The 23258-nt window shown below is 41.2% G+C and overlaps 1 protein-coding gene across 10 annotated transcripts in view; it reads right to left on the bottom strand.

The window, feature by feature from the left end:
* The window catches only part of LOC112554697 (tumor necrosis factor alpha-induced protein 8-like protein 1), a 29734-nt gene extending 9837 nt beyond the window's left edge, over positions 1–19897 (bottom strand). Inside the window, exons 1-2 of one of the 10 annotated variants that reach the window (XM_025222655.1) lie at positions 19343–19897; positions 5650–5904 (exon numbers count right to left, since the gene is read on the bottom strand). In XM_025222655.1, the coding sequence (XP_025078440.1) occupies position 5650 (1 nt within the window). In that variant the 5' untranslated portion in view covers positions 5651–5904; positions 19343–19897. The other 9 variants (XM_025222656.1, XM_025222657.1, XM_025222662.1 and 6 more) reach the window with 9 other exon arrangements.
* Positions 19898–23258: the final 3361 nt, after the last annotated feature.

Below are 23258 nucleotides of genomic sequence, written 5' to 3'. Positions count from 1 at the left end.
AACGAAAAGTATGAGAGTGAACGCCAGAGTCCAAGACAGCATCAAACTAAATGGAGAAGAGATTGAGGAAGTTGACAGTTTCACATATCTTGGGTCCAAAATGTCAAACACCGGGATGCAGATGTGGAGATTCGAGCCCGACTGGCGAAAGCCAGCCAGGCCTTCGCCTCACTCAGGAGCACATGGAAGGCAAAAAACATCAGCCAGAAGATCAAGCTGAGAATCTTCAAGTCAAATGTGATCAGCACCCTCCTTTACGGATCAGAATCTTGGAAGATGACCAAAACCATCAGTAACAAGCTTGACGTCTTCCAAAACAGATGCCTCAGGCGCATACTTAACATCTTTTGGCCAAACACCATCACCAACGAAGAACTCCACCGAAGAACTGAAACCGAGTCCATCACCACGCAGGTTCAACGAAGGCGTTGGCGATGGATTGGACATGTGCTCCGCCAGCAGACAGCAGACCTCTCCAGAGTCGCCCTACGATGGACTCCAGACGGCCGAAGAAAACGAGGCCGCCCAAAGGAAACTTGGAGGCGAACAGTGGAAAGGGAGATGAAGGGAAAGGGCTGGACATGGGGTCACCTAGAGCGGGTTTCAGCCGATCGACATCGGTGGCGGACTCTGGTTGAGGCCTTATGTGCAACCTGATGCACGAAGAGGAATAGATAGATAGAATTATAACAATAATAATAAATTTTTTTATTAAGTTTTTTGAAGGCCATCAGGCCCATATCAAATCGCAAATATTTTCTGGTTACATGCATATCAACATTGGGTGACTGTACATAAACATTTATCTTTTGTATTAAGGGTCTACAGCATAATAAAATAAGATTTTGGGCATTGTATACTGCATAATCTTTTGTGGTGTACATAGACATAGAAATTTCATTCTCAAGCATTCTGTTACATATAGGGCAACTATTATGGCTGCACTACCCTTTAGGTTTTTACATAAAAGGTGAATTTTTTAAGGGTAGGGGAATCTAAGGTAGAAAAGTAAAATATATCTGTTATGTAGAGATGGATATTTAGGACACAACAGAAAGTGGTCCAGGATTAATACTAGTTTGGTTAAAATGAGTGATTCCATTAAAGGTAAACAACAGTATCTTAAAAGACACAAGACACACCAGTGTTCATATATTGCCACCTGGTTTATATACGGTGCTCTAATTAAGTTAAGATGATAATCCCACTATTCAGTAAAGACAATAGTGAATCATACCACATTTGACGGAAACAATCAACAAATCTTTCTTTCACAGCGGCTACAAACAGGGTAAGATTGCCAACCATCTGCATTTCCCATATATATATATTTCCAAAGCTATGGTTTTTTTTTAAAATTCTAACCTTATAGGCCCTAGCATTGCTCTGAGTATCCAATTATGGATGTTAATAATCTACACCAATATTTGATAATTTAAATAAACGAGTCCATTTCAAGAGGGAATTGGCCATATTCACCTATGGCAATGTCATTTTTAATATCCATTCTAATATTTAGAAATAACTTACAAAATGTATTCTATCTATATCCTCATATTGTTTCCATCACTAAATCTCTGACCCACATGGAAAAATAGACTTTATCTTTATATGAAATATTTTGAAGATTATGTCCGCTGGGATGTTATTTAACTTAAGATACTGCTTTCTGATTCCTGTAATGGCTTTTGATGTTTTTCCAGATAAATTAGCCCACTTTCATGTAGATGTGAAGATACTGCCTGAGTGTGTGTGTTTGTGTGAAAGAGAACAAAAATAGGTATGGGTATATTTAATATCACAGATATAACTTTGCTATGAATAATTTGTGGACTTTAAACATTTCGAAAACAAATCTGATTCCGTTGTTTTTTATAGCTTTTTAAGTTATATCTACATTGCTTACTTTATTCTGTAACCAGGTTCATTCCGGCCGAGTCAACAATCACATGTATCAATAAGGTACTTGATGACAGCTCGTTGAAGTGCCAGCTGATGGAGGGCGGGGCATGAAACAAGCTGGGTGTACTATAGGGAGGATGGGTCAAACGAAAAAAAAAAAGTGCTTCGGTCTGCCTAACCAGCTCTACTCGAAGGACATCGGTCATCAAGCGTTAAAATCAGTTGACTATATCGACGTAGTTTAATACAGAGGGAGGTTAAAATGACTTTCAAACTCCGCGTTTGTGCGTAAGTGTGCGAAAGAAAGAGGAGGGATGTCGGGTGACTGGAACAAAAGTTAGATCCCAGCGCGCCCTCAGAAAAGTGTTATATGAAGCATATCGAAATCACCTGACTGATCCTGTCCGTACTGCAGGTAATAGCAGATTCATGCTACCCGCCAAAACTTTATTTCGCATTAAGTGTAGGTCCATGATGCTATCCATACGTAATTACGTAATAACTGTAATTTGTTAACGAAAACAACTCGTCGTCTTCCTGTTAATCTTCAAAACAGCCATGGTTTTAATCTGTGTTTGCTGAATTCCTCCCTCCCACCCCCCACGTAACACGCGCACATCAGTTCATTCAGCAACAGGCGACTGGTCTATTTCCTGTTGCAGGCGTAGTGCTCTCCGTTTAGAGGTCAGTTCATGCCGTTCCCTATAGGGCATCTCCAGCAAGCGTTGTGAACGAAAACCTTCATGTCGCGACGTTTGCTTTCAAATATACATGCAGGAGATATAAATGATGATGATCAAAAGCTATTTGATGTGATCCTAAACTCACAGATTCATACATGCGACTACACCGCAAGCTTCGTGAAGACTCACCTGAGCGCTCCTCGCTATTGTACGGATCCATCGCTGGTGTATGAGACGGCTCTAGTGATGAAACATTTCAATTTTTGCGACCAAAGATGTTGTTACATCTGCCGTTTTTAAAGCAAGAAACTTTCAGTAACATAAACTCGCAAAAAAGCGAGTTCTCAACAATGAACAGCAAAAAATAGCTGAAAAAAGTCGAATGCCAATCTTCAAATCCAATAAGAAGCAGTGCACCTTCGAGTGTTCAAATACATATTCTACTGCATAGTGTCTTCGAGTGCTGCCTAAAGTAACGGTGTCTACCTCCACTTATGCATCTGCAGAGTCTTCTTTCGACTTGATTGCGTCGTCGCCACTGCCTCCCTTTCCACGTTCTGGAACTGAAATCTCGCGCTCCCTTCCCACGTCTTCCTTCTCGCTGCAGCATCAGCAGGCGGGAAGGGGAGGGGGCATCGTAAAAAGAGAGGAGGCTGTTGTCTGCACGTCCAGTTTATCCCTGCAACCTGCGTGCCGCAACCCCAGAAGACGGCAAGCACTCACAGCGGTGCAGTGGGGGCTCCCTCGTCATCCATCATCCTTATCTCTCCATCGACAGGAACGAGAAAAGAAGTGATAAAAAAATGACTCCATCATCAACGAGTCTAGTCTGACAAAATGGGGGGAACAGCGGTGGGAGTAGGGGTTAAGCGAGAAAAACGGATACTGTCGATACACAGCAGTACCGCACGCTGTAATTTGGTCGTGCACAAGCCAGCGCTTCATCTGTCAACAGCAATTCGTTGTCCCTCCCTTTCTCCTATATCCCCTTTGACCTAATCGAGAAAGGCCATCAAATAAGGGGAGACGTGAATCTGCTGGTGCACGGTCAACTAGCATGAGAACAAAACAGATGTTGCGAGAAATCAGTCCTATAACACAAACAATGGAGCCTGGTATCAAAGCTCTGTAGAGATACTCGAGGAAGCGTGTTGATACGCTGCAGCCAAGTGTCTTCCCACGGAAGAGATCGGTGTCGCACTGCCAGGACCTACTAATGCCTGCCCTCCTGTGCCGTAATGTGCGCATTAGTCCACTGCATTTTCATCAGCAACATTGCCGCTTCATTAAACTAATATTAGAGTAAGGTGCCATTTGCCAGGTAAATCTGTAAATTTTGAGATAATTGGCAATGTTAAAGACTAGAGTGCAACATGCATGATAAAATAAATAAATGATAACTTATGGAACATAATATTGATTTTAGTGCCTGAATCAGTTGGCTAAATTAATAAGGTTAATGAGTTCCTTGGCATAAATAACAGAAGCGACAGAAACGTGTCAATGAAAAATATTACATACGTGGTCTGTCTGAAAAGTAACGGGACTGGGTGTCATAAACATTTCAATAGCAAACGAATACGTGGCTTTACCTTCAAAGTAATCCCCCTCGAATCTAATGCTCTTTCCCATCCTTCTATGCACTGCTAGAAGGAATCTTCCGGGGAGCCCCTCAGCCTGTTGTTACGGTCCTCTTGATGGCTTTCACGCCTTCAAAACGGGTCCCCTTGATTATCTCCATCAGCTTGTGAAAAAGAAATAAGTCACACGAAGCAAGATCAAATGAATGTAGAAGTTCCAATCCGGCGATGTTCTTCTCAGCCAGAAACTGCTTTGTCGTGGTGAAGCAGCCACGATTTGTCCTGCCACAACTTTCGTCTCTTCTCGCACAACGAGCGAATCTAACGCTGCAGATTCTCTTTCTAAACTTGCTGATTGACCTTCTGCAAAAACTCACTATGAACGGTAGCACTCATATCATTGTTCACACAGTACACCCAGTCCTCAGACAGATCTCGTATGATTTAATGGTCATGCTTTGGCGCAATAAACTGTCCACATGCCAATTTAAGATTCCAGTTTGAATACTATGCACGGCGGATGGGGGGTTGGTACAAGTCTCCTTTGTCACTCTGCGCAGCATTTGAGACGTAAATAAAACAAGTATATAAGAGTGCTAAGGTTTAAGTCGTCATCCATTACGAAATAAATTATTACCAGACAAAGCAAGGGGTGAGAAGAGAGCAAGGAGAGTAATGGGGGTAACAGAGATGGGGGAGGAAGGGAAAAAGACGATGAATGCCCTTACGTCCACTTCATGGGAAGTGACCTGTGTGAGAAAGAGTGTGTGAGAGAGCACAGCAAAATCAATCGGCAGTTCAAGAAACACCAAGTTAACATTAAACGAATACGCCTAGCCATGTACAGCAACATTCTTATGAAGAGTGGAGGGAGTGATTCATCATAAACGATTTCCCATCCAATATTTCTCTCTCACACAAACACATACACACTCTTTCTTCCTACTCCTCCCCCCATACCACCACCAACAACACCCCTCTCGTACCCGATAGCTCCAAAAACGAAACTACAGCTTTAAATGTAAGTAGCTGCTATCGCCATGCATCTAATTCACGGTCCTTTGAGAATTGAATCATCCGAACAGCTGCTGGATCGCAAAGTTGTAAATGGTATGTTAATGCGTTCAGTAATTCTTCTCTTGAAGCCAAGGCGGTCGTTGTATTGGTCTTTATGTCTTTCTGTTTTTGAGTTCATGTCTCTCTTTTCTCTGTCTCTCTCCGTGCCCCTTTCTCGTTTGTGAAAATCGTAAAATGCTAACATGTCGACTTTTTGAGTATGAATCCACTCAGCTACTGAAAAATCTGTTTGCTAACACATACTTCACGTTAAGACGGTTTACGCTGAGAATGTTTCTTCGAATATAGGTGGTTTTGATAATGTACGGAAGCTTGTGAGGTGAAAACAAAAGCAAACAACTGGTGTTTTTTTGGGGGGGGGAGTAGGTTGCTTTACAGTTCAAATCACGAATATATAATATACTCACTATTGATCGTCGGTGATCAGAGGTCAGAGTTCAATGACCAACTGCGCCTCATGTGACGGGACTGCAGCAGGTTGTGGTCGTGGCACTTGTTCGCCGACTCCTTGCAAGTCCCGGATTCACCTGCGAGAACGTCGACAATGGCTGGCGAAAACAAGACGACAATGGGGCTGTTTCTCCTTTGACGCTTTACGATGTCTAAACCTCAATTGTCGTTTGTCTGCTTTTCCCCTCTCACCTTCGCATGTCTTCCAGAACCTGCAGTGAAAGAGAAACGAAAGTTTAGGGAGTACCTATCTATGAGCTATAGCCGATACCCTCACATACCTTCAAAGGGAACTGCCAGTTTCGATCGCGCCATCTATGTATAGAGTAATACCTAGCACAGCTCCTTCACTTCTAAGCCAACTAATCTTCCAGTTTGGATCCTTAATTCACGCATTTGCTATTTACCCCTGCTTGTTAGACATTATAACCTCCTGGTTGTTTGACTGCACTTACGGAACTGACAGACTCCGTTACACATCATACAGCCCAAGCCCTGAAAGGATGGTGTACAGAAAGTGCTTCACCATCGCGACACGACCCAGATGTTTTCTATCTATAAGCTACCACCACTTTCAGCACCCCAACCCCTTCCCTATAGCGCTTGCGCTAACAGTAATTGCAAGGGTAATCAACTTCAATGGTCTTGTTTCCTGTACTTCTCAATCATAAATGCGGCCACTCCACTGGACATCTGGGGGAAGAAGGGGGAGGCTCAGGGTCCCCCAAACTCTCCACTCGTAAACGATGTCGGCTTGCGACGCAGGAACTACAAACGTCATCGACGGCACTTGTGAAATGGTCTGCAGACTTGTTACAATATCACACGTGGGGAGAATGTTTTATCTCAGAAACCTCCATGTGTCGTGGCTTCCGATGACTGACACAGATTGTTGTGGTTCCCAGCAAAAGTCGTTCATCTAGAATCGAGTTGAGGTCACTCTAAGACTACATTTTATAGGAAGAAGTCGAGAGGCTGGTGACGGGGTTTCAGCTAGCAAACGAGGAAGTATAAAGTTAACCCAGTTTTAAACAGTGTGCACACACCAACAAGTTTCTGGTCAAGGAACACACAAACAAGTTCTTTCATGGAATGAAATGTGCTGAACAGTAATCCAGAAGGGAAAAATATAAAGAAGGAAGTGACGGTTTGTATCAGAAGTGCTGAATAACGCGCACTGAGATGGAAGATATCGTGGAGTGATATCAGCGACGAGGGGTTGTTCTCATTTCTAGTCGTCCGCGCTGGAGGCCACGATCAACTGCAAAATGAGGTTGTGCGCATCGCCCTAATGTACCGAAAAAGAACTTTGCAAAGTCTCTTCAAACCAAAATATGAGTGCAAAAGGGTGAACAAGAACTGTCCTGTCTGCACACACAAACGCAGAGTGGGGGAAAGGCGGGGGAGTGAGAGAGTGAGGCGTGAGCAAGTTTATCTCTTTACATTAAATGGATAAAGAGAGCATTGGTCGTGATATACAGCAAAGCCAGATAAAGTTCCAGTAGTCTTTATCGTCAGTTTTTACCGCCAGCATGACTACACTGCGCATTTGAACATCAGAAATGACAAGGAAAGCATTGATGATTCACGCAAACGTTACACAGAGAGGGACTCACGACTTTAACTCCCTCTGACCACCAATGTTAACTGCTATCATTTATTTCTCCTGGCTTTCCTCCAATCGTCGTCGTTACCACCACCGCCATCAGACCACAGCTTTCTTCTTTAGTTATTTAGTTTCTTTCTTCGGCGTCATCATTCATTATCATTGTTCCCCTTCCGGAATTAAAGTTGTGAATGTGTCATCTTTCTCTCATTTAATTGTGTTCAAGGAGTAGTTAAGACACGACCAGGACATTTCCTTCTTTTTAAATTGTGCAAAGAGATCTTGATAAATCGAGAGTATTAACCATTAGCACATATCCCTTCAGTGATATAATCATAGCGCACGAGATCTGAATATGAATCGTTTGTTGTACATATACATGTAACAATTTCGGTATATCATAAATAATAAATCAGGTACAATCACGAGAGTCGACTCTAATTGAAATAAAACCGACTGTGCCACGGAGCTACCGTGTCAAAACACAAAACAGCCGCAACGAACAATGAAAAATATTCTATAAAATTTATTTCAACGATATGTCTGAATGCTTTTTAAATATAAAAGGCAAAAATGGAACTGACTTCAAGCGGTCGTATTTTGTTCACAACGAATCACCATTTTTATACAGACGATAATACACTTCCCTCGATTAATGGAATTTTTCGAAACACGTACCTGAAATCTTAAGTAAACAGAAGCGACTTCAACGGTCTTTTCATTTTGACCTCCGATTTCTTTGAAAGCTTCTTCGTTCGCAAATCCTTTTCCAAACCTCATCATCACCTTCTTGGGACTTGGGGAAAAGGCGACTTCATGCAGAGGCTGGACGCCTAGGTTAGTTGTAAGCTCCTTCATTAGGGCCCAGAGCTCAGCAACTGCAGTTTGCGAGGAGTAATCCACTTTAGACGTGATTAAATCGATCGACTGTCATGTTGCTATCGACTATTGGCAGCCAAAACCTCTCTTGTCTCCTGGTCCAGCGTTAGGGAAGAGGGCTGTGTGGATCTCAAGTGGTTATGTACATTTCTCGTACACCTGAAAGATCAGTCGGAGAACAAATGCAACAACCTTCTCTCTCTTCTAGCCTTAGACTGTCTTTTTGGATGTGGTGGCACCAGATCATCGCGGATTGAAAATAAGAAGTCTTATAAAGTGAACTGGTACATGTACTACTCATATAATAATACACGCAAAACCCTGCTCTAAAAGATAAAATAAGCTATACCTTTTAATGATATCACAAAAGGGGAAGTCCGTGTTGAACAGAACGGCGCTCCATCTGTCTGGTTTCAAGTTTCTCACGTCCGTTTCCTTCCTTCTATTTTTGAAGAAAAGTGAGACTCGGAATAGAAGACCTTCATTAAGCTTCTCCTATTTTTGAAAAGAAGACGTTCGGACTAGAAAACTTTCCCTCAGCCTGTTTTACTCAACACAATTCTAACATGCGGCAGTTTAAAGACACTAACAGTTCACATGACACAACCATCTCCTTCGGAAATGTTTGGTGTCCATATCCCTAAAGGAAACAATCCACTTAGAACAGGGGTGGGCAATTAATTTTCCCAAGGGGCCGCATGAGAAATTGGGATGGTTTTAGAGGGCCGGACTAATATAGTTAACTCAGTTTGACCCAATACTGTATATATAGTATATATACTGGCGGGCGAGCCAGTGGGCGGGCCGGTCAGAGACAGGAGACGGGCCGGATCCGGCCCGCGGGCCGCCCCTTGCCCAGGTCTGACCTAGATGACTCGAGCTCAAAGCTGCGAGGAAAAGCTGTCAGCTCCTATATTTAAGGCAGCTACCAAAATAAAATATTTGAAAAAACATAACTGCGACAATACACGGTTCTTGGTCTGAATGAAAGCAGAGCTTCTCGAACAAAGGGTTAACACCGGCATATAAATTGCACGTTTTACTACCACTGTTCACAGATGTCAAGCTCATTTATTTTTAGAGCCGTAATCAGTTGAGGGTGGGGGTAGGTGGAGGGAGAGGATACTAGTGATGCTTTTGCCCACTAGTGCGAGCCTCAAACTAAACTTTCTCTTGAACTGTTTAGAGCAGGGATGCCCAACCTACGGCCCGCGGGCCATATCCGGCCCGCGAAACTTCTGCCACAGTGCAAGAAATCGGTATGTTAGTAATATAAAAAAAAGACCTAAAAAAAAAAAAACGATAAAAAAAGGGAAGAAGAAGTATTTATCCCTACTTAGGGGCGTCTCTCGATCTTTTTTTCGATGGACGAACATTTCGATTTAGTGCTCCGACTTGGTCTCTACGATGCAGCCGGACATTCAGAAGTTGGTTTCGGGTAAACAACTTCAAATATCCCACTAATTACTACATAATTAATGGTAGGTAATGCGCAATGAGCATTCTTCTGAATGGATACCTGCGCATTACAAATAGACATCATCATCATCATAAGTACAACTTGTTTCTAATAAAAATTGTATCTGCTCTATTTTTTTTTTTTTTTTTTTTTCGCGGTGAAGCGGCCCGTGACACGTATGTCGGAAATGTGTATGGCCCGCAGGCCGAAAAAGGTTGGGCATCACTGGTTTAGAGTCACAGCATACATATATAGTTCGTTCCTTTTTCCATTTGTACGTTCATCAATGACGTACAATTTAATAATACCATTGATTGCTAGTAAAAATGAGCATCTTGCTACCATGCCTGCCATTCGTATTCCGCTGTTGCCAGTGTGGTGATTGCTGGCGTTTCGGGGAGGGGGGTTGGTGGCCCCGAGCATCACGCTCTCCTTCCTGCCGGATCTTATCGGTTTCATGCGGGCTGGTGAGCGAACGAAAGGTGTACGTCAGCGACCCGAGGCGCCTGTGGGCTGAGGGGAGCGCTAATAGTTGCACATGCAGTGACCAGACTTCTTGCACACGAGGCGAGTTTATGATCTTAGCCGTTTGGAGTTGACGTTTGCTTAAGACTCAAAACTTCCAGATGCTGTTTCAAAGGAAAGCCATAAAGAAATCCCCATGAGATGCATATTCATATTGACGTATGTGCTCATTTCCAATACTGTGGATGCGAGATGGTCTAGGATAAATATCCTGCATTAATACATAGCAACAACAGAACAAAACCCAAGCATGGCGGTATTTAATAGTTTACACGTGTTTGGCGGAAGCAGGGTTGGGAGGAGAGTGGGTAAGTCAATACGAACATACACACTGCCATTATTTCTAGCCTTGCCATTTGCTCGATAAAGACTCAGGGTAACAAGTCACATTATGACAGTGAAACGTGGCCGCCTCAGTTTACCCACAACCTGCCAGTTGTTTATAGAGATGCAAAAGAAAATGCAGGCGTGGGGTGGTGTTGTACGCCACCAGCAACTGTGGCTATATCGTGGCATTGGATCCGGGACTGTAAACATATGCCATATGAAGCAAAAGAACAGCGTACCCAAGACGAGATATGAACCAGAACAGCCATTCCTCACTGTATTGGTGATAGCTAACCGCTGCGCCACCGGACCCTACAACAGTATAATCCACAGAAAGAGAGGAGCAACAAAAAAATGTTAATGTTAATCGCGGCCTCCTATGCTTTAATGCCCACAGGATGGCCTTTCGTGCTGGGCTGATTGGAAACTGTTGCCCCTGACACTAAACATCTTACGGTAAAGTGGCAAATATTTTAGCAGCGTTATTTGCAGATCACAGTCCAAGTTTCTTAATGCATAAACGAGCCCAAATAATTATCTCTTATGCAAAACGTGCTAGATCGCGAGATACGCATATCTTTTGAATTAGCTCAGCTGCGTAAGGTCTGAACGCGATTCAGATAACAGCATGATACTGATATTTTGTGTCTAATTCACTGTTCGCTGTTTTTCTCCAGTTTCGAGTCAAATTTCATAAACCAACGAAATTTTGGCCTTAAGGTAGAGTAACAACACATAAAAATAATAGAGAAAAAAAGTTAAACTACTTTGAATTATGAAGAATTAAAAATTAATACAGCATCCACAACTAAATGGACGTTTAGAATACAGGAATAGTATAGCATAAGGAATCGGTATAGTGCCAACTTAGCAGGCTGCCTGGACAGTAAGAACAAGAAAAGCTGGAAGAGGGTACCAACAATAGTAACCAATACTTGCGGCATCATGGAGTAACGACCCTTCTCTTACACCTCTCCTAACCCGTCCCTTCCTCGCCCCTTTTATTCCCCCTCCCCCATCACCACCACAGTAAAAAAAATGACCCTTTGGTGGGTGGAAGCAATTTTTCCTTTCAAACTCAACGATAAATTTTTTTCACATGCATACGTATTTAAACATAAAATATTTTAAAATATTTGCATTTATCCCTCAGTATTCAGTGATCGGAATCTGATCTACAGTTCTCTCATCAGCCAAACTCTCTCTCTTACACACACGCCCGCCCGCAAAGAGAATAAAATGTTTGATTACATTATTCATCTCTACCCATGATCAGTAAAATGGAGAGAAAATAAAGATAGTTCAGTTCAGGGTGTACCTAATAATGACCTCTATAGCGCACAGTCGTGGAGCGTAGCAGTTAACCTAATTCAGATCGTCCACCGCTTGTAATAAGGCCGTAATTAACAACCGCTTTTATGATCCGCAAAGACAACAATGATAATACGCGTGCATGCGACAAAAATTGACAGCGAGGATGAGTTAGCGGGACGTTTGGAAAATTGATTCAACCTCATGTAGTAGATAGAGAAAAGTCCGTACTCATACAACTCTACACCACGAGCCATACAATGCTGCCTTTACAGAAAACTTGACACCCGACATAATCTGCAGAAAATTGCTTCGACCGTACACTTTTCCTTCGGCAATTCTCACGCAACATATTACCGATTTCAATGGTCCCCTGGCTAGCATTTGTCGAAACGGGGATCACATAGAAGCGGCAACTGCATGATTACCGATTTTATGTTTGCGGAAGCAAATGTCTTGAAGTTGTAAGCTATCAATGATCCAAGCCTCCTTTACCTCTTTTCAAAAGAAAAGCTGGGGGAGGAGATGATGTGTCTTCAAACCCGTCATCCTCTTGCACACCATCAGACATATTTTTCTTGACGCAAAATCTGTTCTCCAGTCGCCTACTATTTGTCTGGCGGCATTATAACGCCACCGTCGACAATCATACCCATGGATTGCACGTGCTTAGTCAAGCAGCACGCCGTGTACTGTCGCTGGCTTCTCTATCTTCTAATCGAGCCTTCAGTCATTGAACTGCAGTGATCTGTGCGCATCTTACCTTACACGGCTTGACGAAAGACTATGTGACGTTCAAAGCAAAAGCAGGTTCTGCTAACAAGAAAGGCGCATCACCTTTACAGAATATCCTGCTTAATTACTTTCTCTTAACAGCTTCTTCAAAGCAGTGTGTCTTTGTCTTGTGTAAAAGTACAAGCCACAGCTAACTATTTCAAAAGTTATAGAAATATTTCTCTTAACTGGCTGTCTCGTTTATAAAATTTATCGACCACTAATTGTCAGGATGCACCTGCAGATTTGATGTCATAAACACAACAGCAAAGAAGCAAACAGTCTCAAGTTCTGCAGAACAATCAACTCAATTGTTAGTCAAGCGGCTATTGGAGGTAGGGGGTAGGGGGGTTAGGGAACCCTACTAGTTCTAATATTTAAAATTCATAAACACTATGAAAACTGGAGTTGAAGCTGCCCATCCCAGCTGATTCTGGCATAATTCCTGGTAAGCTTATCTAGCTGAATTATCTAATACATCCTCACTCATCGACCAGTGGACTAACATTTAAAGTTATCTGTGCACAGACATAGTTTTTCGGACTAATCTGTTGAGGGTAATTCCAGTGTGCAGTTTAATACATCAACAACACTTTGTATAAACACATCCATATAAAAACAGACATCAAAGGCAAATTCAAAAAGGCAAGCCCATTGAAATCATGTCACAGAAGATTTAACAGCTTTCTTAGGACAGTGGCAATTCCTGAAAAGGAAATCTTTAAGGGCAATGGTGGTGATCTTCTCATTCTGCAGTAACATTCTTTCTAAAATGGTTTTGTGTTGCACCTGTTGGGTCTCCTAAAAATGTGACTGGAAACTTTGGCTTAGCTTAAAAGAATATCGCTTTTCTGAGCAGTTATGTAATCTTTTTATGTTTTCTCCTGTTCTGCATACATGAGTTTTTTGTGCATTTTGGTAAAAGCTTTTTCTGCAGTTGTAAATTTGTCTGCCAGATATTAGTGCCTGTATGCCTGTATATTTCATGGAGTATTTATAAAGTTAAATGTACATAAAAGATAAGACAAAAGAATGCGACTGTGCAAAAAGATATATCTTCCTGTCAAAATAATCCTTTTTAATCAGTGACAATAGATTTGCTCCTATTTCGTCACTGTTTTTGCAGTTGATTTTTCAGGCAACCCCTAAATTACTTTCAATTAAAAGCTCCTCTGTTTATCACTTGGGGCTATTTTTAAGTGTAACAGCACTAGCATCTGGCAGCCAAGTGTCTATTCATGATAGCTTTCCCACAACTCAGCTTTCACGTGACATCTGGTATCAGTTTCATAACGCTATTTGATTCTACATTATCTCTTTTTCTTACTTGCAACTACACAATACAACAACTTGATTTAATTTTCTTAAACACTGTATACTACAAGTATAAACCTCCATTGGAAATACTCCAATTATCCGGATTAATTCAGTAAACACAAAACAGCGACTCTGTAACAGGATCTAGATTTTAGGGTTTTTCAGACAGCAGTTTAAGCAGACTAAAATGCACAAGTTGAATAGATAACATCCAGCTTTGGGATCATTATTCTATAACATGGTTAGCCATCTCTTTTTGCAGTATGCAAGTTTCAACTGTTTCAGTAAAATATACATGTATATCTTATTATATCAACACAAAAAATACAGAATTTATAAATTGAAACAATATACCATTTCACCCCATCATCATGGGGCAACACTAAGCACTTTACAAAGACAAAATATAAACACACAGACATAATAATAATGGCGGCCTCAAAACAGAATTTGTTGTGTTCTCATATTGAGAAGGTGAATGCCATCAACCTAGATAGAGTCACTGAAGCTCAGTACCACTACCAAAATATCCATTTTTGTCCTTCTCTTCTTTGACAGTCTTTTGATGTGCAGCTATGATTTTGAAGCTGTAGAACTATCAGTGGTGGTAATAGTAGTAATGGTGGTGATGGCAGCAACAACATATAGTTGTCCATTTTTGGTGTACACATGACTATCAGAGGTCACCTCAACACAGTGGCAGCAAATAAAAATAAATAACAGTGTGAGGCAGGATGGTGGACAAGTGATCAAAAGGTCAAGGCCAAGCTTGTTTACTCATGCAGATCAAGAATATAAAAGGAGAGGGAGGTTGAGGAAATGTTGTGAGAAAGGTGGTTACTGAAGGAAGTGGAGAATTAATCCAACAAATGAAAAACTCAGATGGTAAAGATAGGGTGTTTGAGATAAAATAGAAGCCCTCCAATGTTCCAGAAGAAATCCATCTTCATGCTGATTTTGCCCACCTTGATGAGTCTTGGTGGACAAATGAGTGAAGACGAATTTCTTTTTCTGGAACATAGGAGGGCTTCTGTTTTATCATCATTGAATTTAAGTTTGTCATCATCCAGTCTTTGACTTCATTAATACAGACTTCTATGGTGCTGGAGGCAGAGTGAGACTCAGCCGGTCGAGTGGGGCAGTACAGCTGCATATCATCAGCATATCTTCTTCTTGTTCCTAATCACTCTCAGTGGAGCACAGGGCCGCAATATCATCAGCATATGATTGATGAGAAACGTTGTGAGACTGGATGCAAGATGAAAGTAACTTCATATACAGAATAAACAGAACTGGGACAAGTACTAAGCCTTGAGGGACGCCACAAGAAAGTGGAGCAGGCAAGATATTTGACCATCAACAAACACAATCTGCGTCCCATAAGTGAAATCGGAGTTGAACCACGCTAGTGCAGGTCCAGAAATCCCGTAGAGGGTGTGTATTCTATGAAGGAGCAGAGAATGGTCAATGGCGTCAAATGCAGCAGACAGGTCCAGTAGAGTTAAGGAGAAAACATCACCACTGTCAAGGGCAGATAATTAGTTTCAGTAGTGAAAAGGTCTAAATGCCGACTGAGCATGGGGGATGAACTGCTAAGTAGGCCCAGAGCTATGTCATAACTACTTTCTCTATGATCTTTGAGAGAACAGACAAGCTGGACACTGGGCAAAATATTGACATCAAGTGCGGCTTTCTTAAGAAGTGGCTTCACCAGAGCATTTTTAAACAAAGATGGGAAAACACCTGATGACAACTTGATATTTACAATGTTTGTGATGGAAGGAAGTCAAATATCTAAGCACTCAAGAAGACGGCTTGTGGGTATTGGATCTAACTGGCAAGTTGTTGGTTTGGTTTTCAGCATCAGAGACTGGTCAAAATTTGGTCACAGAGCATCCAAGAAAACTATCAAAGGGGATGCTGGCGGGCACCAATATCGAGTCCAAGGATGATTGAATGCCTGAAATCTTGTTAGCAAAATAGCCACAAAACACTTGCGGCAGCTGTGAAGCAGGATAGGCAGTGGGCAGCAGCACTGCCGTGCTAATTCCAGTCATTCCACTGCATATGTCAAAAAATGTTCTGGAGGAGGTGCAATTATTTATTTGGGCCAAAGATATGATGTCTTGGGCTTGTTGACACATTTTGCAATGCTTCGCTTGGCGGCATTATAAATCTCTTTGTGGATGGCGAGTCCACTCTTCCACCAAACATGTTCAGCTCACCGGTGAGTATGCTTCCGGTAACAGACCTCAACATGGACCGGTGAATACCAAGATGCATATTTGGACTGGCGCATCAACCATCAAGACACCGGGGAATGGTCATCATCTACTCTATGCAAAACAGTCAAGTTGCTCAGCAGAGGGTGGCTGGAGCAGGGCCATTTGCAGTTGTGCCTTGAATGCAACTATATCAACACTGCATAATGGACGAGTGGGTCTAAAAACTGGCGCCAATGATGGGCATCTGCAATCAAGTTCAATCAATACACAGTAATGATCAGATGCAAGATCTTGAAAAACATCAACTGCCTGCACTAATTGGTCATCAGGTTGATGCATTACCCAGTCCAAAATGTGATCTCTTTTATGAGTGGGCTGCAAAACAGACTGGATGAGATGAAAAGTGTGCAACAATTCTGACATTTTTACTGTGTCAGGATGAGACTTGTTGTCAAAATGGACAATAACATATCCAAGAAGCACTGCAGGTCCATTGAGCATATTGTATGTATACTCCAGCATTTATGAAATTTCGAGGAAAAAAGTAGAGGTTGTGAGTTTGTTCTTGGCACTTGAAGGGGGTCTATAGATGCAGAACAGGTGTATCCAGCAATAGAGAGCCCAAAAAGAGACTTGTACACATTTAAAAGATGTATGTGGGAATGATAAAGCAGGTATTTGGCAAGTGATGATTTGTAGATAAGAGCAATGCCGCCCCCGAGTGTAGGACGGGGGAATGATTTCAGACAGTAGCCCACTGGAGTTGTCCTCATCTTGCTGTTTAAGCCAGGTCTCAGTGATGATAAAAATATCGAGGCGGAGATCTGTTACAAATCTGCAATTTCAACACACTTTAATGACTGTTGTACTGACGATACAGACATTGAAAAGCCCAACATGGAGACAAGTGTTGAGTTGTCATGCGGGGTAAACATGGTTCTCATACAACCATGTTGTATTGGTCGATCATGTTTCCAGCTGGTGTTACATGTGATCACATTAACTGGTACACTTCGATTGTGCCAATGCTAATCCTGATGCGACGAGTCAGAGAATCTTTACAATGGCTATGAATGTTTAAAATACTACACATTTTACAGAAGGGAGTGTGCAAATGATGTGAGGAGGAAATATGATCCAGTAGAGAGTTGACAACACACAGCAAAGGCTTTGGCAGAAGCAGAATCTATGTCAGAACTTGGTGACGAGGGACATGCAACAGAATAACCAGCGGCAGAGCAGGTGGTGGATTTTTTCAAAGGGAGCTGTTTACAACAATCAGCAGAGTAGTGACGGCTTTAAATCCGTTGACTCGATGGGGTGTTAGCATTCACAAAAGCAAGTGTAACATTAGTGAAACCTTACTCCGGTTTTGATGGAAGAGAAAAAACATTTAATACAGCCAGCACCAGTCAGAAACAAGCAACTGAGGTTGCACTGTTAAAATGACTGTAAATCATATTCTTAAACTCAGCATTTTTAATCAGTGAATACCACCTACTTAACACTACTAAAAATTAACAGATGAAAAGAGAATCTGGGAACACTGAAAATCGAAAATGTCTATACAATACTGAATAGCACTTAAATCTTTGACAACTTAAGTTAACTTGCAATAATGTGTATCTGGAAATCCAAATAACTTAAATGTACTTTACCGTTTTTGATCTTTCACTGGTAAACTTCTGTGCTATTACTGTTGGTGGTATATTTATTTTACTTATCTTGAGTTTTCATCTGTAACAGAACCTGTAGGTCAACAGTTGACTCTAACCAAAAGTCACACTGTGCGTGCTACGTTACAAGAAACCTATTCTACCAAAAACAAAATATACTGCATGATTTTCAACATAAATTTTGCTTTTCACTGATTATTGGCATATTAAGGCCAAGATGACTCCTGCTTTGTACGTAAACATTAGTGAGCTACACTCTACAACACGAAACAGAAACCTCAGGATGGTAGTTTTACATCTTTACAATTTCATTTTTCTTCTTATTCTGTTCAGTAAGGTTCAAACATAATATCATAAACTAATGTTGCTCTCTGGAAATGGATGATAAAAGCTGCAATACTTCAGACTGTTCATGGTGATACAATGTGCAGTTTTGGATTTTGTACATAGGTTACACTATACATGTCCTTATTTTAAAACATATTTACACAATGGCAAAAGACATTCCTTGATTACTGCATAGTTACTACTGTACCGTATATGAAAAATCAACTTAAAACAGCTATACACTTGACAGTCTGATAACGCAGCAAGTACTATGCTTAACACAGGCTACACATCAAGTGTGTTCGTAAGCTTAAATTGAGGCCTATAGGACATGCTGAGGCCTAGCTGGACTGAAGAACAATCAACATATAAATAGTTGATTTTGCATCCGCTCTGCTAGCTATGTCAGCATAATGAAAAGTGCACTACCGTGTACATGGCACAAGCAAGCCGGAACTAAATTGGGGTTTCAGCTATAAGCTAATACTTTCTGAATGTAATATACCGACGCTGTCCCTATTTCACAGGAACAAGCATCATGCAGGGTATATGGCTGGGGAAAGTAACATCTTTTTTTAACCATCTAAGGAAGCTTAATTAAGTACGACGAGTCGCAAGAAATCAAAACTAAGAATGAACAAACTACACACTACGTTAGTTGGACAGCCGCACCTCAATTTTACTTATGTTAGATTCAAGACCAAAATACAGAGGATGCAGACCACATGGCTTTATGTTACTATCACTGAGTTGAAGTACCAATCGATGGTGCAACATTTAGTGACAATATCGTAAAGCCATGTGGTATGAGAACTCTGATATATATATATGTATCATACGTTGAGATTCATGTCACGTAAGCTACATTTAAGTTCTTTCCGGACCGGAAGCGAAGCACCAAGTGCGACGCACTTGTAACCGCAGAAACTTAATGATATTTTAATGTATCATATAATGTTTTTTCCAGACTTAAGTAAACATTTTAATTTAAAGATTATATTATTTGTAATGATGGAATTTGTAACTCTAAAGAAATGTGTCAACAAAACGCAGGAGCACTGTGTCTGTCAACAACGCCTCGTCTTTGCCTGTGCCAAGTCGACTCGCCGACCAAGATAACATCAGGAAGAAACCGCATTCAAACCGCTGCCTGGAAAAAAAATTCTAATGGAAAATAAAATATGAATTCATTTTAAAAATTAAAAAAAAATCAAATGCCCTTACCAGTCATACCGCCACAGTAATCCAAGTTAATGCTTACTTTGCAAGTGGTCGTCTGCTCAACTTGCGGACGCATCGACAAGTTCGAAGTTAAGAATTCATGACGTCACGCAGGATGAAACCATTCTGATTCAAGGGGTGTTAGACCCAACGCACGATGGATGGCTGCATCAATAAAATACTGGTTGTTGCTTTGAGAGCCCTGTGCCGACAAAGAATGAGTGTGACATCTACTCCATTACAACGTTATGAATAGTTCACTATCCAATGAACAATTGCGTGTATATTTTGACACCATGAGACGCAATCACGTGTAGTTTTGCCAACGGAGACACCACTCCCATGTGGTAGTGGAGAGCAGCACTTGGTGATGGTCAGTGTGTGCAGACACTTGCCATCGTATTTGTCTTCAGCAGAACCTGTGGAGGCTGAACAGGAGCACTTAAGAGTCTGCGCTGAAAGTTGGGCCATCCAAGTCGAGAAAACGATTGATTTCGATGCAGCACAACCTACATTAAGCCGTTGACTCTGGCTTCTGCGAGAGACCGGTGATGGCCACTGCACGCTCTCAGCTGAGGAGAGCAGATAAAACCTTAATTGTCGTCAAACATATATAGTCATCATAAAACAAGCGAAATTTTATTTTAAATGGTTTAATACTTTTAAATAACACAAACATTAAATAATAACTCATAATGACAAGCTGATTTGAGTGGAAAAGACCCGGTTCGCACCATACCGAGTATACAGAGATAGCTGTCTAAAAGGCATACTCAGCATGCGACAAAAGCTGTCCTGTAGTCCAGTGGTTCTCAAAGTATTTCGGACCGCGGACCACTTTACTTAAGTAAAAAATATGGCGGACCACCAAGGCCTAAAAATCACTCTGTACTATGAATTTCAAATTTAAATTGCCGAATTTGTTTCATTGCAATTCAAAACTAAATGTACTTCTGTGACAGTAGTATAGTAATAAGTTGACATAAAGCTGCGTATACATGTACCTCGTTCTTTGTAATTAAAATGTTAATGCGAGGAATGCATCACTTTAAACATCACTTTGCTAACATATAACGACTGCAGCCGCGGACCACCTGACCTATGCCGGAGTGGTCCGCGGACCACACTTTGAGAACCACTGCTGTAGTCTGTCAGCGCATACTCAGTACAGTGGCCAGAGAGTTAAATCCCTTGTTAGTGTAGAGCAGTGATGCCCAACCTTTTTCGGCCTGGGGGCCATATACACTTCCGACATGCGTGTCACGGGCCACTTCACCCCAAAAATACAAAAAAGACAAAAATAGAGCAGATACCATTTTTATTAGAAACAAGTTGTACTTACCTTTAATTATGTAGTAATTAGTGGGATATTTGAAGTTGTTTTCCCGAAACCAACTTCTGAATGTCCGGCTGCATCGTAGAGACACCAAGTCGGAGCACTGAATCGAAATGTTCGTCCATCGAAAAAAAGATTGAGAGACGCCCCTACGTAGGAATAAATACTTCTTCTGCCCTTTTTTCGGGTTTTGTTTTATATTTATATATATATTTTTATTACTAACATGCCGATTTCCTGTATTGTGGGCAGAAGTTTCGCGGGCCGGATGGGACCGCGTCGCGGGCCGGATATGGCCCGCGGGCCGTTGGTTGGGCATTCCTGGTGTAGAGCATTGAATACTGAATATGCCGTGACAGACTACAGGAACACTGAGTATGCGCTGGCAGACTACAGGAACGTCAGGACAGCTTTTGTCGCATGCTGAGCATGCCTTTTAGACAGCTATCTCTGTATACTCGTTATGGTGCGAACCGGGTGCACACCAAGTTACAGGCGCGTCAGGTTTCGCTTGTATAAGTGGCTGATCTGTCCAATGTTTGTCGAATTATAAATGTACATCTTTCTTTAGCAATTTTTTTTGTATAAAAATTCTGAAACTTTTTCTTTTTTAACATTAGAATTCGATACGTGTAAAGTACGTAGAGTGAACACTGTAATGGCTGTGCCTTACGCCAAACGTCTTTCTATGGGAAAAGAGGAGGCAGTCAGCTTTTCGCCAATCGCTGTGTAGTATGTGTTTCAGACAGGAAAGGACTTCCCTTACAATATTTTTTTTCTCCCATTTTTCTTTCTAAACTGAAAGTCCTGATTTTCTGAAATTGACTTAATTTCTCTCCTTCTATTGTCTTATAGTCAACAAAACTAGACCAGTGCTAGCACAACAGGATTGCCTTCATCTGGTCTAAAAGATTATATAACTCTAATCGTCAGTGTCACAATTTTGTTACACAAACCAACCGACAGGTTTCTTAGACCACTTACAGCGAGATGCACGCCCACTTTCGGGATAAGAATTAAACTAAACCGCGTTGTTCTTTTGTGAGGTGCCGATAGATAGGGGAAGAGACGGGGTTTCAAGGTCAGAAGTAGAGGAGGGATCTGCGGATGCTCCCATCCTTAAAACTGCTGCCTCGGCAGACTTTTCGAAGTACTATCCGCTTATGACAATCAGTTGTAAATGTTTAATATGGTGCAGGTTTTTTTTAAATAAATAATTTGGTAAGGCTCAGTGTAGCATATACTAGTTCCCAAGTGTGGTTTCTCCCTCACATTTGTCAAGACAACCTTCGTTTGAGATCAGCCCTAAGTCTCTCTTATGTCAGCCTCAGTGCCAGTGGTTGCACTGACGAGGTGTTCAGTGCAAGGTATGTTCTAGAAAATGGCACGCCAGGTTAGTGGCCGAGGAATGATAAACTAAATGCAAGAAGTTTATAAACAATAAGCACTTTGCATCTTTCTCTCACACACACACACTCTGGTCTTTGTTGTTGTTTGTTTGGTTTTTTTTGTTTTTTTTTCTTTTTGACTTCCAGACTGCGTTCACTGGCACAATTCAAATGGAAGACAACAGAGACTCTAGACATGGCTGAAGGTAATACATCAGTCACTTGTAGATAAATGAAGCTTTTACAAAGAAAACTGTTTGCCGCTTTCGACTGTATTTTTAATATCTTGTTAGACGGGAAGCAAACACACCTGCCGCATCTTGATGATATATAGAGTACCGATTCTTTCAAATGTTTTCTCTGCTTACACGTTATGTTCTTATGCTCGACTGTTATTATACATTATCTGTGGCGAATGGGTACCGCGATTTTTAAGAGATCTTGACTTCTTAAATATTTGTGCTGACTCAAGCACAGATGTGAACACATGTGAATGCACATGATCACGGACTGTACATTTCCAAACAATTTTCATTTACCCTAGTTGAAATGCACACAAATTAACATCTTGCATTTAAAAGAAAACACGAGTGCAACATTTCTTTTCTTTATGATCGGGTTAAGTTCATTTTAAAATAAAAATTTCCAAAATATGAGTACATAATTATGCCTAATTTTCAAGATATAAGCCTTTAAATATCGACATTCTCACCTGCCACAATGAAAGCAGAAGAAAATTCCACTCCTGTACTGGAGAGTTAATTCTGTTAAGCGCCAGTAATATTTGTAACAGTGAATACAAATCTGTGCATGTCTTCAAGTCAAAGAAAGAAACATTGCTTAGGTTGTCGACCTCAAGAAAAGATTTTTTGCCCAGAAAAGGAAACAGCCCAACAGATTTGAACTTTTTTTTTTTTTAGCAGCTTCGACTGAAGTTAAAAAATATAGAAAGGTCCAAACCGAATTCACTCGACGGACTTGTAAGTAAATCTTCTCCCTATTTAATGGGCAATAATCACGGATATTGTAGTCTACCTTGTATTATTATTGATTCTCTGCTACTAAGTAGACATACTCGAGATAATTTCTCCATGGGTATTATTATTAACAAAATATAAATATATTTAAAATGTGCATTTAGCTAAGATAAAAAAAAATGTATTTGATGGTTAATTTCCAGCATTGCATTTTTATA

This window comes from Pomacea canaliculata, linkage group LG13, assembly GCF_003073045.1.
Source record: "Pomacea canaliculata isolate SZHN2017 linkage group LG13, ASM307304v1, whole genome shotgun sequence".
Taxonomy (NCBI): domain Eukaryota; kingdom Metazoa; phylum Mollusca; class Gastropoda; order Architaenioglossa; family Ampullariidae; genus Pomacea; species Pomacea canaliculata.
This window is presented reverse-complemented; position numbering and strand designations above follow the sequence as displayed.